This window comes from Ornithorhynchus anatinus, chromosome 9 (assembly GCF_004115215.2).
Source record: "Ornithorhynchus anatinus isolate Pmale09 chromosome 9, mOrnAna1.pri.v4, whole genome shotgun sequence".
In the NCBI taxonomy this organism is placed as follows: Eukaryota; Metazoa; Chordata; class Mammalia; order Monotremata; family Ornithorhynchidae; genus Ornithorhynchus; species Ornithorhynchus anatinus.
In genome coordinates, this window is record NC_041736.1 from 29,440,277 (window position 1) to 29,454,081 (window position 13,805).

General features: G+C 43.8%; 1 protein-coding gene across 1 annotated transcript in view; it reads right to left on the bottom strand.

Annotated features, from left to right (window-relative positions):
* Positions 1-210: 210 nt before the first annotated feature.
* Positions 211-13,805, bottom strand: part of LOC100091830 (adipocyte plasma membrane-associated protein) — a 40,807-nt gene continuing 27,212 nt past the window's right edge. The window contains exons 5-9 of the mRNA XM_029072101.2: positions 11,249-11,365; positions 10,188-10,362; positions 8,601-8,735; positions 6,882-7,074; positions 211-2,315 (exon numbers count right to left, since the gene is read on the bottom strand). Of these exons, the coding sequence (XP_028927934.1) occupies positions 2,106-2,315; positions 6,882-7,074; positions 8,601-8,735; positions 10,188-10,362; positions 11,249-11,365 (830 nt within the window). The 3' untranslated portion in view covers positions 211-2,105. The remainder of the gene's footprint in view (positions 2,316-6,881; positions 7,075-8,600; positions 8,736-10,187; positions 10,363-11,248; positions 11,366-13,805) is intronic.

The following is a 13,805-nucleotide window of genomic DNA, read 5'->3' on the forward strand; positions in this document are numbered from 1 at the left end:
AGCATAGGAGAGAATGAAGGGCCAAGAGTGAAGTTTACTGTGGGGAAGGAGGCGATGGTAAACACTTCCGTATTTTTACCAAGAAAAGTCTAGGGATACACTACCTGAACGATTGCAGAATGAGATTGGGGTGTCCTGGGAGAGATGTGTCCACGCCAACTCTATGGGTTGAAAATGACTCAACAGCATAAGACAAGAACAGCAGCTCACTGTAGTTAAAGCACCTTTTATTCCCACTCCCTCTTGGGAGGCCCCAGCACAGGTGCATGGGCCTTTTATTGTTTTGTTCCATTTACATATTCAGGGATAGCCCTAGACTCTTGGGGGTTGGGGGAGCATGCCTCAGACCTGGGGTTACCCGGAGTCCCCTTCCACTCCTGCCACAGAGGCCTCCTGCCTGGATCCTGGGGGAGCTTGGAATCTCCCACTCCTCCACTGGTCGCCGTGGGCGTGCCTTTCGCTGACAGCCTGAGTTTCTGCCTGACCAAGGTGGCCAATATGTGCAAGTGTAAGTGGATGATTTCTGTGCTTCAGAAAAGTGGCTGGGAGAAAATCCAGCACCAGTGCATTGTAGGAAAGTTAAGCAACACCAATACTGGGCCAAACCCAAAGTCTACCTAGTCCAGAATTCTGACTCTAACAAGGCCAAGGATCAATGTTGATAGTTTTCCCATTTTAACATTAAGAATCTCTGATTAGGGATTATGTTTTAAGATGTATATATAAAGTAAAATGGGCTGCCAGTACAAGGCATGCACACTCAACTCCCTTTTCAAAGTACCCAAAAGAATCACAACCACATGTCTACAATCAATAAAACTTTTCTTTTGCATCCATCATTCCCAAAACACTGGACATCAACATACAGAGGATGGAGAGGGATAAACATTCAAGAGGCAAAGTTGGAGCCTTTCTCTGGGAAACACCAAAGTCATTATCCTGAACTTATTTTGGTACCTTATAAAAGTTAATAGCTGATAAATTAAGCTCCTTTTTTCCAAAATGGATAGTCTCCAGTTCCCTAAAGCCTAAAATCAATGACTTATAGTCCAACAGCAGATTTTCTACGCAATCATTAGTATTTATTGAGTGCTTACTGTACACTCTAAACATGCACTGATGATGTTTAAATGGAATCTTTTAGAAAGATTAATATTATCCCCAATTCTCAGAGTAAAGGAGCTTGGGTTTTTATCCTATAAGCACTTTGTATGGCATCTGGCACTCTGGGAATTGAGAGATGGAGAAACCACTTTCCACTTTCCTCACTACAGTGCAGCTCATTTGAAGGACACAGAAATTGTTGTTCACTACATGTAGTTTTCAGTCAGCCATTATTATAAACTGCACTAGACTACAGAAAGGTATAATAGGGTATCAATGACTGACTTTATTAATGGGTCAAACAGCCAAAATGGTTTTAATTTGTCCATTATTACACAGATTCAAATTTGTGAAATATCACTTATGTTTCCAAGATAGCTACTTGTCCAGATTTAAGCTGGGGGAGGCAGTAACTCCCTAGAGCAGGACTCATGGCTCACTCCAGCTGGGCAATGGAGCTTTAGAGGCTCTTGAAAACAAAGTGCCCTGCATGAATTTGGCACAGTCAATCAATCAGTCTTAGAACTTACCTGGTTTCTATTTTATAAACCATCCATCACTGGGTAAAAAGCTAAAAAGGGACAACCAGAAGCCAAAACAAGACCCCTGGGCTCCTCTCCAAAAGGCCACAGAGTAGCCTTGTATTAAGTAGCACTTGTATTAAGTGGAGTAAATAACCCAGACCTAACTGCTTTGTGTGATGAAAATGACCCCACATCATCTTCTCTTGCTTCCAAATGTTATGTGGGTCATTTGAACAGGAGTCATTCCAAGACAACTAAGGAGCTCAATGAAATACATAGCCATCCTAGGTGAGCACAGGATGGGACAGTCCCTGCTTCCCAGAGAGTGGGATAGAGACTGCAAGAACAGATGCATTACCACAATTTTTAGTGGGCCGGGTCCCTTACAGGCTAAAACCCCTAGAATGTTTCAACACCAGGAGAGCCATAGACTGAGGGCTGGCAGGGGAGGCAGGGATGGGGAGGTTTAAGAACTGATTAAACAAGCTCAAGATTCAGCCTGCAAATGTAAGGAGAACGGAAGGAGCCCAGGTAGAGATGTCCATTCTGTTCATGGGCTTCACTAATATAGGCCGCCACCACTCCATTGGGATCATGCAAGCTTCTTCTGTAGGCGCCGGTGTCCCCAAGTTCCAAGACAAGGCTGTAACGGGGTACAAATTTCACCAGTGTTTCTGGGCTTAGAAGCTAGAAGAGAATCACAGCACAAGAAGAATGAATTTCCATTCCAGACAGGAATGGACTTACGTGACACTGAGTAGAGCTCGCTGGCTGGGCTTTAAGTGCGGTGGAGGTTAGCTGCCTTCTAAAACAACAAAAATTTTTAAAAGGGCATTTAATCATATTTGAGGGGAAAATGCCACATTAACACTCCAAGATATCATCAGACCTCCATGCCTCAAGACAAACCAGTGACCATATACTTAGGATGTTATTAAGTGGTGATTTTCACCTACACAATCCTTGATAGCAATATTAGAAGTTACATCTTGTTCCATTCATCTATATGACATGTGAAACTGGTCTCTGGTATTATACAATTCCTCCTCCCACCCTGACTTACATGAAAATGACTGAACAGGTTTCTTTTGACACTGGCAAGTTATTAAAATTTTACCCTGTTTTTCAATGAACCTTGTTTTTCTTTTTAAAATGAAATAAAGCAAAGAAGTACTGGCACATTTTTCCAATTAACTTCGTTTAGCAACATTATGGAGAGAAGATTGAAATAGTTGGCAATTTCCCTCTCCTTGGGATCACTCATCAATAATAAAGGAAATAGTAGCCAAGAAATATGCCAAAGATTAATGTTAGGAAGACTAGCTATGAAGAGGCTGGAAAAAGTCATGAAATGTGCTGATGTAACGATTGCCACAAAAATAAAAATAGTCAACTCTGTGGTATTTCCAGTGACAATATATGAATCCGAAAGCTAGACAGTGAAAAAACAGGATAGAAAGAACATCGATTCTTTTGAAATGTGGTATTGGAGAAGGTTTTTGCGAATACCATGGACTGCCTGAAAGACAAATGGATTTTAGAGCAAATTAAACCAAAGTGGTCTTTGGAAGGCCAAATGACTCGACTTAGATTAGTGTATTTTGGACACATAATCAGGAGGGCTAATTCTCTGGAGAAGACACTAAGGCTAGGAAAAGTCCAGTGGAAGAGGCAGACCAACATGTAGATGCATAGAGACCATAACAACAATAACAGAAGAACCTTTAGAAAGAATGCAAATTATGGCAGAGGACAGGATGTTCTGGAGAAAGAGTATTCATGGAGTTGCTGTGAATCGGAAACGACTCGATGGCACTTAATAATAATAAAGCAACATTAACTGCAGTCATCATCATTACGTTATTAATAGTGTTATATGCTTACTCTGTACCAACCACTCTCCTAAGCACTGGGGTAGAGACAACATAAGCAGATTGGACCCAGTTCCTGTTTCATAAGAGCCTCACAGTCTAATAGCTCCTTTGATCCCCCGGCTCCCTTCGGTTATTGAGCCATCTCTCTCCTACCATTCCTCTCCAAACTCCTCAAGCAAGTTGTCTACACCAGCTGTCTCCACTTCCTCTCCTCCAATGCTCTCCTGGACCCCCTGCAATTTGCCTTCCACCCCCGCTCCACTCCACTGAAACTACCTTCTCTGAGGTCAACAATGACCTTCAGACCAAATCCAACGTTCTCTACTCCACCCTAATCCTCCTTCCTATATGTCTTAGCTGCCTCTGACACTGTGGATCACCCCCTTCTCCTGGAAATGCTTTCTATCTTGGCTTCATTGACCCTATCCTCTCCAAATTCTCCTGTCTACACATTCTCAGTCTCTTTCATGGGCTCTTCCTTTGCCTCCTATGCCCTAACTGCGGGAGTCCCTCAAGGCTCAGTTCTGGGCCCCCTTCTATTCTCCATCTACACCCACTCCTTTGGAAAACTCATTCACTCCAACTACCATCTTTGTGCAAATGATTCCCAAACACCTTTCCGACCTCAACTGGACATCTCCATTTAGATGCCCTGCTGACACCTTAAACTTCGCATATTCAAAACAAAACTCATCTTCCCACCCAAATCCCAACCTCCCCCAGACATTCCCATTTTCCCATAACTGTAAGCGATACTACTATCCTCTGTCTCACAAGCCCATAATATTGGCATTCCCTTCAACTCACCTCTCTCCTTCAACCCGTATATTCAATCTGTCACCAAATTATTTTGGTTCTACCTCTGCAACATCTCTAGAATCTGCCCCTTCCTCTCCAACCAAACGGCTATCACGGTGACCCAAGTACTTATTATATGCCCCCTTGACTACTGTATCAGTCTGCTCACTTTAGACTGGGAGCCCGTCTCTACCTGATGCAGAATTGTACATTCCAAGCACTTAGTACAGTGCTCTGCACATAATAAGCACTCAACAAATACTACTGAATGATCTCCCTGCCTCTTGTCTCTTGCCTCTTGTGCAGTCCACAGTTCACTCGAGTGTCTAAAACAAATCATCCAGCTCTCTCCAAACTTCCTTACCTCTTTGATCTTCTGCTACAACCCTGTCCGCATACTTAGCTCCTCTAACACCAGCCTACTCACTATACCTCAATTTTTCTTCCTCACCACTGACCCCTTGCCTCATCCTTCCTCTGGCCTGAGACATCCCCCGCTCTCATAGCCACAGACCACCACTCTCTCACCTATATGCTCCAACTGGCCTTCCCTTCTGCATGGCCTATGCATTTGGATCTGTAGCCCCTAAGCATTGAATCTCGCCCCTCCACCAGCCCTACAGCCCTTATGTACATACCCATCTGTAATATAATATTTCCCCTTCTAGTGTGTAAACTCCTTGTGGGCAGGGATCATGCCTACCTATTCTACTGTACTATACTCTCCTGAGTGCTTAATATAGTGCTCTGCACCCAGTAAGCATCAATAAATGCCACTGATGGTTTGAAAAGAGCAAGTTATTTTATTCCCACTCTACAGAAGAGGAAGCTGAGGCACAGAAAAGTTAAGTGACTTGCCCAATGTCTCACAGCAATGCCAGGATTAGAATTCAGGCTCTCTGATTCCCAGGCCCAGGCTCTTTCCACTAAACCATGCTGCTTCTCCAGGACACTATACACTATTTCATGCAATTTTAATTCAAAAGGATCAACTCAGGTTATGTACTACACAGCTAAATGAAAAACATCTTATGTAAGAGGTAGATGGTGTATATGTGTGTGTTATAAGAAGAAGGGGAGTGGGTATTGATACTCTCAAACACTTGATACTTTTCTCTTTGATTGGATGAATACAGTGTTAAAATGTCCAAAACAGAGCTCCTTATCCTCCCACCCAAACTCTGTCCTCCAGCCTTTCCCCTAAGTGTAGACGGCACCACCACCCATCCTGTCTCACAAGCCCATAACTCTGGCATTATCCTTGACTGCTCTCTCTCATTCAACCCACTTATTCAATCCATCACTAAATCCTGTAGGTCCCACCTTCACAACATCGCTAAAATACGCCTTTTCCTCTCCGTGCAAACTACCACCTGGATTACTGCATCAGTGTCTTTGCTGACCTCTCGGCCTCATGTCTTTCCCCACTCCAGTCCATACTTCACTCTGCTGCCCGGATCATTTTTCTACAAAAATGTTCAGGATATGTTTCCACACTCCTCAAGAACCTCCAGTGGTTGCCCATCCACCTCCGCATCAAACAAAAACTCCTCACCATTGGCTTTAAAGCACTCTATCACCTCAACCCCTCCTATCTGACCTCACTACTCTCCTATTACAGGCCAGTCCGCTCACTTTGCTCCTCTAATGCTAACATTCCGACTGTGCCTCAATCTTCTTGTCTATCTTGCTGCTGACCTCTTGCCCATACCCTGCCTCTGGCCTGGAATGCTCTCCCTCCTCAAATCTGATAGACTCTCCCCACCTTCGAAGCCTTACTGAAGACACATCTCCGCCAAGAGGCGTTCCCTGACTAAACTCCCCTTTCCTCTTCTCCCACTCCTTTCTGTGTCTCCCTGACTTGCTCCCTTTGTTCTTTCCCCTTCCCAGCCCCAAAGCCCTTATGTACATATCTGTAATTTATTTATATTAATGTCTTTCTTCTCCCCATTTAGACTGTATGCTCACGGTGGGCAGTGAATGTGTCAGTTTATTGCTGTACTGTTTTCTCCCAAACATTTACTAAAGTATGTGCTCATAAATCTGACTGAATGAATGAAAATCTTTTTCAAGAGGGTAGGACTGAACAATATGATTTTGCCAATATAAGGAAGAATGGAAAAGAAGCTGCCCTTCCCAAGAACCATAGGGCATATCCTGAATGAAACACTTCCCAGAAATGGGCATTTCTAAATTCTGCCTTTCTTGAATCCTGTTTCCTCAAATTGGAAAACAGGTTAAAAAAATAATAATGTGTTTCATTCTTTCTGAACCCAAATTCTACATTTTCCATAGACCTATAATGCTAATAGCTTCAATCTGGTTTGGAATCTACAGTTACATTCCTATATAGCACAGTGAGTGACTAAAAATTTATATGTTCTCTGAAATTAAAATCACTATTAGCTTCTCCCCATTGTCACATTCAGTAAGGGCAGGAAAAGTAAATTCTGTGTCTCCATCCCTCTTTCACTGAGCACAAAGCTAATGATAAAAAACTGCATATGATCTCTCAAATATCCTGTTTAATGAACTAACTGGATATTTTCCCCTTCTACAGAAAAACATTTTTGATAATTACCTTAAAAATTATTCTCTTAATCCATGGTCTCTGAGATAAGAAATCCATCATGGAAAAGCCGGGATTCAGCCGGACCACTGACATGGCCACCCAGTACCCTCCAGAGCTGCTCCCACGGACGTTGTCTGGAAAGCCGGGCATATTTTCCACAAACATATCTGCCCCACCTTTCATAAGTCCAGATACGTAGAACCTGAAAAATACACAATGGTGAAAAATCATTTTGGGGAAAAAAATCTGGGCAATTTCTAGGACCTCAACTGCACTCCAGCCTGCCTGCCATTCAGTCTTTTCCAAAAGTTTTGGATTTTTTAAACCTTGTCCTCAGGACCTCCCACTCAAGCCAGAAAGGCATTTTTCCACTAGGCCCAACTCATTAATGGAGTCTGGCCTTAGTACAAAATAACCTAGGAAGTGCAAGTCTATCTGCCTGGGTTCTCTTCCTTCCAGACCAATTTATAGTTGTGAACTTAATTTATCAAGTTTTTTAAGCCTTTTGAATGGTCAGGCTGGCCCCAAACCTAGAGATAATGAAGGGGAGAAAGTCCTTCGTAGAAGGTGTTTACTTGCCGGGTGACAGCAGTGGGAACCCTGCCAATTACAAAGGAGGATTTGGGCAAGGAAGAGGGGGCTGACAAGGTAGGGAAGAAACCTCAGAACCACTGTAGAGGCAGGTGGGCTCCAGATTAGGTAAAGTATCCAAGAGGAGAGGATACAGAAGAAGAGTCTCCATTTTAGGGTTCAGAGGGAAAGGCTGAATTTATTGAAGTCCACTCTGCTGGGAGTGGACTGGGAAGCTGCTGTGGTTTGCCAACAAGGCAGTGTCCAGGAGGGTAAACTACTCAGGAAAACCTCTTTATGGTAATGCCACAGGAGAGCTACTTTAAAACAAATATAGGTTGCAAGGAGGAAGTGTGTAATTCACTTTAGTATTTGGTTTAAGATCTGTGGAACAATGTATATTGGAAGAAAAAATATCTTTAAAAAAATACTGGCTGTCTGTTCACAACCAGATGTTTCTCTGAATTCTATGAGTGAAGAACTCACCAACCGGGAGAGATGGCTATGAAAGCCAGAAAGTGGGAGTTTCGCAACTCCAAGTCTCAGCCACCAGCCCTTAGGAAGCAGCACTAGCTGGCTGAACCCCAGGGGTCCCCCATGTCTGAGTCAGGGGATGTAGGTAGAAAACCACAAGGGACCGGTGTGGACCAAGATGATCCCTGCCTCAGCCATAAAAAGCAGAAGACACCACAATCCTGGGGGTGCCCCTGGGTGTCCAATCTCAAGAGTGGCCAAAGCAGGTGGCTCACGCAATGTAGAGAGAAGAATGGACACCCAGAAACTCTCCCAAGCTTCAAAGACAGCAGTCAGAGCAGAGCAATGATACACTTTTCAGTGCTTGGAACAAGCACTGACCCTTTAATATGTCCCAAACTAGGTGAGCAGAGCAATGATACACTTTTCAGTGCTTGGAACAAGCAGTGACCCTTTAATATGTCCCAAACTAGGCCGGGCAGAGCACTAACCGCCACTGCTGCTAAGACCAATGGGATAAAGTGGACAGGATCCCAGGTCTGTCCGTGGATGGGCTGACAAATGCTTCCGTGGGGGCCTGGTGCACCCAGTCCTTCTCATCTATCACTAAAAACCTGTCAAACCCTGTTATTTCTCTCTGAGCAAATGGGAAGTTCCTGCCAGGATCTCACACGACATTCACACCTTCTGATTCTTGCCATGGTTGTTTCAGCCACCAGCACAAAATCTTCAGCAGGAGAGAGCTGGACTCCATTTGGGAATCTCAAGCCATCCATTAAAACCTTCACTTCCCTGGTCACGGTATCATACTCGAGCAAACTGCAAAACATCAAGGTCTTGATTTTTAATAGCACTACACACTGACTCTCTCCACTTCAGCAACTGGGGGTAGTCAAAAATGCTCCCAAATCCTGTTTCTCCTACTGGCGGCTTCAGGACTGCAAATCCTGAAATTTATTCCCACTTCAAGCAGACGTCTGATCAAAACTACCCATTTTGATAAGCCCGTGGGGAAAACCAAGCCAACGACCAAGATGGGTGAAGGCAGGGGGCAGAGGGCAGGGAAGGGGAAGATGTGGTCTTCAATTCAGAACATTTCCAGGTCATCCTTTACAGTAAGTAAGTGCTCCACCTATCTTAGGTGGAGTCACCATTCCAATCTAGATTCTCTGGCTGGAGCTGACTTGGTGCCCAACTAATTCCACCCTTTCTGGATCTGTAAAGCAGACAGTTATATCCTGGGTATTCACATTCGTGATGACAGTGCTCCAGCACTTAGTACAGTGCCTGGCACATAGTAAGCACTTAACAAATACCATAATTATTATTGTTATTATTATTATGAGGTAGCGAGAAGCCCCGAAGCATTCATGCTTCCCGAGTTATTGGACATTCTTTTATCAGCTCTACATTGCTTGGGACAAAAGGCTGGCATACATGTCTGGGATAATAATAAAATGGACCCACAGAAACGGACAGTCTGATGTGGGGCAGCTTCTCAGAGTCAGAATAACTTTGCCTCAACCAATCATATTTAATGTTTAACTTTTGAGGAAATTAAACTTGGCGGGGGTGGGGGGTGGATTTCTAGTCAACCAGGCCACAAATCATCCCAAAGCATCAAGTCTTCCAAAGGTAATGTTGAGGCTTAGCAGCAACAGAAGCTGGAATGCCATCGAGATTGAAAAAAGGACAAATATTTTAGAAAGGAAAAGAAAAAAAAATCTAAAGTCAAAATAATCCCCAGTTTAGCTAGATCATTTGGACATGGCCCCAAGATCCAACTCTGTTCTCTCCTCCTCAGCTGGAAAGACTAAAATTTCAAACAGGACTAAACTTTCCAGGTGGGAATGTGACCAACCCCCAAATCAAACCAGCTGGTATAAACAACACCCAGTGCTCTACCGAAAAGAAGCGAAAAATAAAGCAGTTATATGACCCCGGCATCAAGCTTTTTTTTGACTTAAAATCCCAGCAGCAAAATCTAGCTTTTATCTGAGACTCCTGCAAAAGCGTTACACAGAAACACCAATTCCCAAAGTGCTCTAAGTACACAGGTGCTTTCCTAGTTTTCAAAAAGCCAGCGAGAAATACCTGCTTCCCGAGTTTATTTAGTAACTACACTGATTCCCAGCTCACAATACTAAATATGGTCCTGTTCCAAAAGCTCAAATGTGCCCAGAGTCACTCCACTGGGGCAGCATGATCAACTATCCTGGAGGAAACTTAGCCGGTTCCCCGGGGAATGGAAATCCAGAGGGAAATACTTGCCGTCCATCATCTGTGCCCTCCATAACCAAGAGGAGATAATCCCGCCTTTGCCATTTGCTGCTGGAGTCTGTAAAATAGATTTTTCTCCCATCCCGTGTAATCGCCAAATCATTCACAAAGGACATTTTCTTTCCCTCAATGGGGGTCTGAGAAGACAATAGCTGTCTCACATCACCTAATTAAAAGAGGACTTGGTTTTAATCTCAACATCAGCCTTTTCAATCTAAATGCCAGGACATAAGATTACTTCTGTTTATCTGCTATTCAATTTTTTAAAAATCCTCAAAACACAAAGAATACTCTTTATTAATTCAGTGAGTCAATCTGGAAATAAGGTAGTTTTTTTTCTTTATGAAAGTAATAAATGTGTGTAAGCTCCTTGAGAATCATGTTTTCTAGACATTGGGAGTAGGGAACGTGTCTACCAACTCTGCTGTATTGTACTCTTTCAAGTGCTAAATACAGTGCTCTGCACACAGTAAGCGCTCGATACAGCTGAATGACTACCATGCTCTACACACAGTAGATGCTCAAAAAATACCATTGCTATTATATGTGTGCACGTGGCTCTCCTTTGGATTTAAAGATGATTCTTCAGAGAAAGGGGTTTTTAATCATTTTGTTACTCTGCTGACAAAGTCAATGTTCGAATGGCAATCCCTTCGGCACCATGGGCAACTAAAGACTGCCTGTCACCATACCCATAGTGCCCGCCAATCTCTTTGTATTTTCATACAATTTGTATTAAACAGCATTTCAGGTATTCCAACCATGCAAATTGGGCCATTTCCTGTTGAAATAAGAACTCATTAAGAACAGAGACTGTGTTTGCCCTTGACTGTGAAATACCAATTACAAATCCTTGCCTAGGAGGGTGTTTAAACCCACTGTGACAAAGATTTCAAAACTTCCTGGAAGAGGAGATATTACAGAACTTCAGTCAAATCATGTTTTAACTCACTGGGCCTTGACCCAAAAACTAAGAAATACTTTCCACATACTTATTGCTAAAGACTTTTTGTCATCAAAAGGGTTTGTAGGCAAAGGAAGAAGCAACATACCTGTGTTGGGATTAACTTCAAATATTCCTTGGTAAGCATCGACCACAAAGAGGGTACCATTCGGCCCAACGCGTATGCCAAGGGGTCTCCCACATGTAGGCTCATCTTCTCTGGTTTCTTTAAAGTGACAGAGAAGGATATTCATTCATTCATTCAATCATATTTATTGAGCGCTTACTGTGTGCAGAGCACTGTACTAAGCTTTGGAATGTACAATTCAGCAACAGATAGAGACAATCCCTGCCCAACAACGGACTCAAGGGGGAGACAGCAAAACAAAACAAGTAGTCAGGCATCAATACCATCAAAATAGATCAACAGAATCATAGATATACACACATCATTAATAAAATAGCGTAATAAATAATGTATACAAATAAAAACAAATGCTGTGGGGAGGGGATGGGAACAGAGCAGAGGGAGGGAGTAGGGGGAATGGGGAGGAGAGAAGCGGCAGAGGGAAAGGGAGGGCTCAGTCTGGGAAGGCCTCCTGGAGGAGGTGAGCTCTCACTAGGGCTTTGAGGAGGGGAAGAGAGTTAGTTTGGTGGATGTGAGGAGGGAGGGCATTCCAGGTCAGTGGTAGGACGTGGGCCAGGGCTCGATGCCGGGACAGGCATGAATGGGGGACAGTGAGAGGTGAGTGGCAGCGGAGCAGAGTGTATGGGATGGGCTGTAGAAGGAGAGAAGGGAAATGAGGTAGGAGGGGGCAAAGTGACGGAGAGCTTTGAAGACAAGAGTGAGGAGTTCTTTCTTCATGCGAAGGTTGATAGGCAACAACTGGAGGTTTTTGAAGAGGGGAGTGGCATGTCCAGAGCGTTTCTGTAGGAAGATAATCCAGGCAGCAGAGTGAAGTATAGACTGAAGCAGGGAGAGACAGTTGGATGGAAGATCAGAGAGGAGACTGACACAATAATCCAGTCAGGATACGGTGAGAGATTGTATCAGCAAGATAGCAGTTTGGATGGAGAGGAAAGGGTGGATCTTGGTGATGTTGTAAAGGTGAGACTGGCAGGTTTTGGTGATGGATTAGATGTGTGGGGTGAATGAGACAGCAGAGTCAAGGATGACACTGAGGTTGTGGGCTTGTGAAAGATGGTAGTGCCATCCACAGTGACGGTAAAGTCAGGGAGAGGACAGGGTTTGGGAGGGAAGATAAGGAACTCAGTCTTGGACATGTTGAGTTTTAGGTGGTGGGCAGACATCCAGGTGGAGATGTCCTGGAGGCAGGAGGAGATAAGAATCTGGAGGGAGGGAGAGAGAACAGGGGAGATGTAGATTTGGGTGTCATCTGTGTAGAGATGATAGTTGAAGCCGTGGGAGTGAGTGAGTTCACCAAGGGAGTGAGTATAGATGGAGAACAGAAGAGAGCCAAGAACTGACCCTTGAGGAACCCCTACAGTTAGGGGATGGGATGGGGAGGAGGAGCCCATGAAGGAGACCGAGAATGAATGGCCAGAGAGATAAGAAGAGAACCAGGAGAGGACGGAGTCTATGAAGCCAAGGTTGGATAATGTGTTGAGGAGAAGGGGATGGTCGACAGTGTCAAAAGCAGCTGACCCAGTCCCTGTTCTACATGGGGCTCATGCTAGCTCTTACATACCACTTATGTATCGATGTACAATCAATTGCACGAATACTTATTCTGATTACCCTACTTGGGCAAGTTTTTATGTCAGTCTCACTGAAAAGAGTGTGAGCTCCTTGTGGGCAGGGAACATATCTCCTGCTTCTGTTGCACTTTCCTAAGCACTAGAACAATGTGTTGCAACCAATAGAAGCTTGATAACTATGCCTACTCCCACTACTGACAATCCATTGCATGTGCTTTATGTGCATGTGTGAATTACCTCTAATTGCACTGCTGTTTTTGCTCTCAGTGGCCTGGCATCATTTTCATTTCTGGGCCATAACGACCACAGGTCTGATTACTATTAATTCAAACAGGCTATTTCACCAATTTCTTACTCATGGCATTTTCCAATAAGAAAGTCGCTATTAGCAAGCTTCCTATTATTTTTTACTGTCTTGTGCCCTGATATCTGAACAGGACACAAGAGAAAGAAGAAAGACTTCTTAACTGTGTTTAAATAGTTCATAATATCATACATGTTTAAACAGTGATGTCTCTGCCAAAACCCAATAAGTGAAATTTTGTTACGACACCCAAGGATTACCTTTTCCTTTTACAATAAGTCAGTCATTTTTGAAAACTCATGACTACACGAAGCAGGGGGATCCACCTCAACTTCCTGAAAACAGAATTACTGAGGGGACCAAACAATCCAGAAATGTCTTCCACATCCCAAGTTGAAGGAATCAAAGCTCATCAAAGAACTCCACATCACTCAACCCAACCAAATTTCCCAAGAAAACTAGAGCTCCCTGAAGGGGGATGATGGATTGTGAAGCAGATAAACACCAGATATCCTCCTCCGGGTAACTGGAAGACAAAGGCAAGGCTGGGAACAGAATGCAGAACTCAAGTTCCTGCCCAGGTTTTACCCCTGGACCTCTTGGCTCCCTTCTAGTCTGAGAATGGGACTGACCAGCCTGGGTT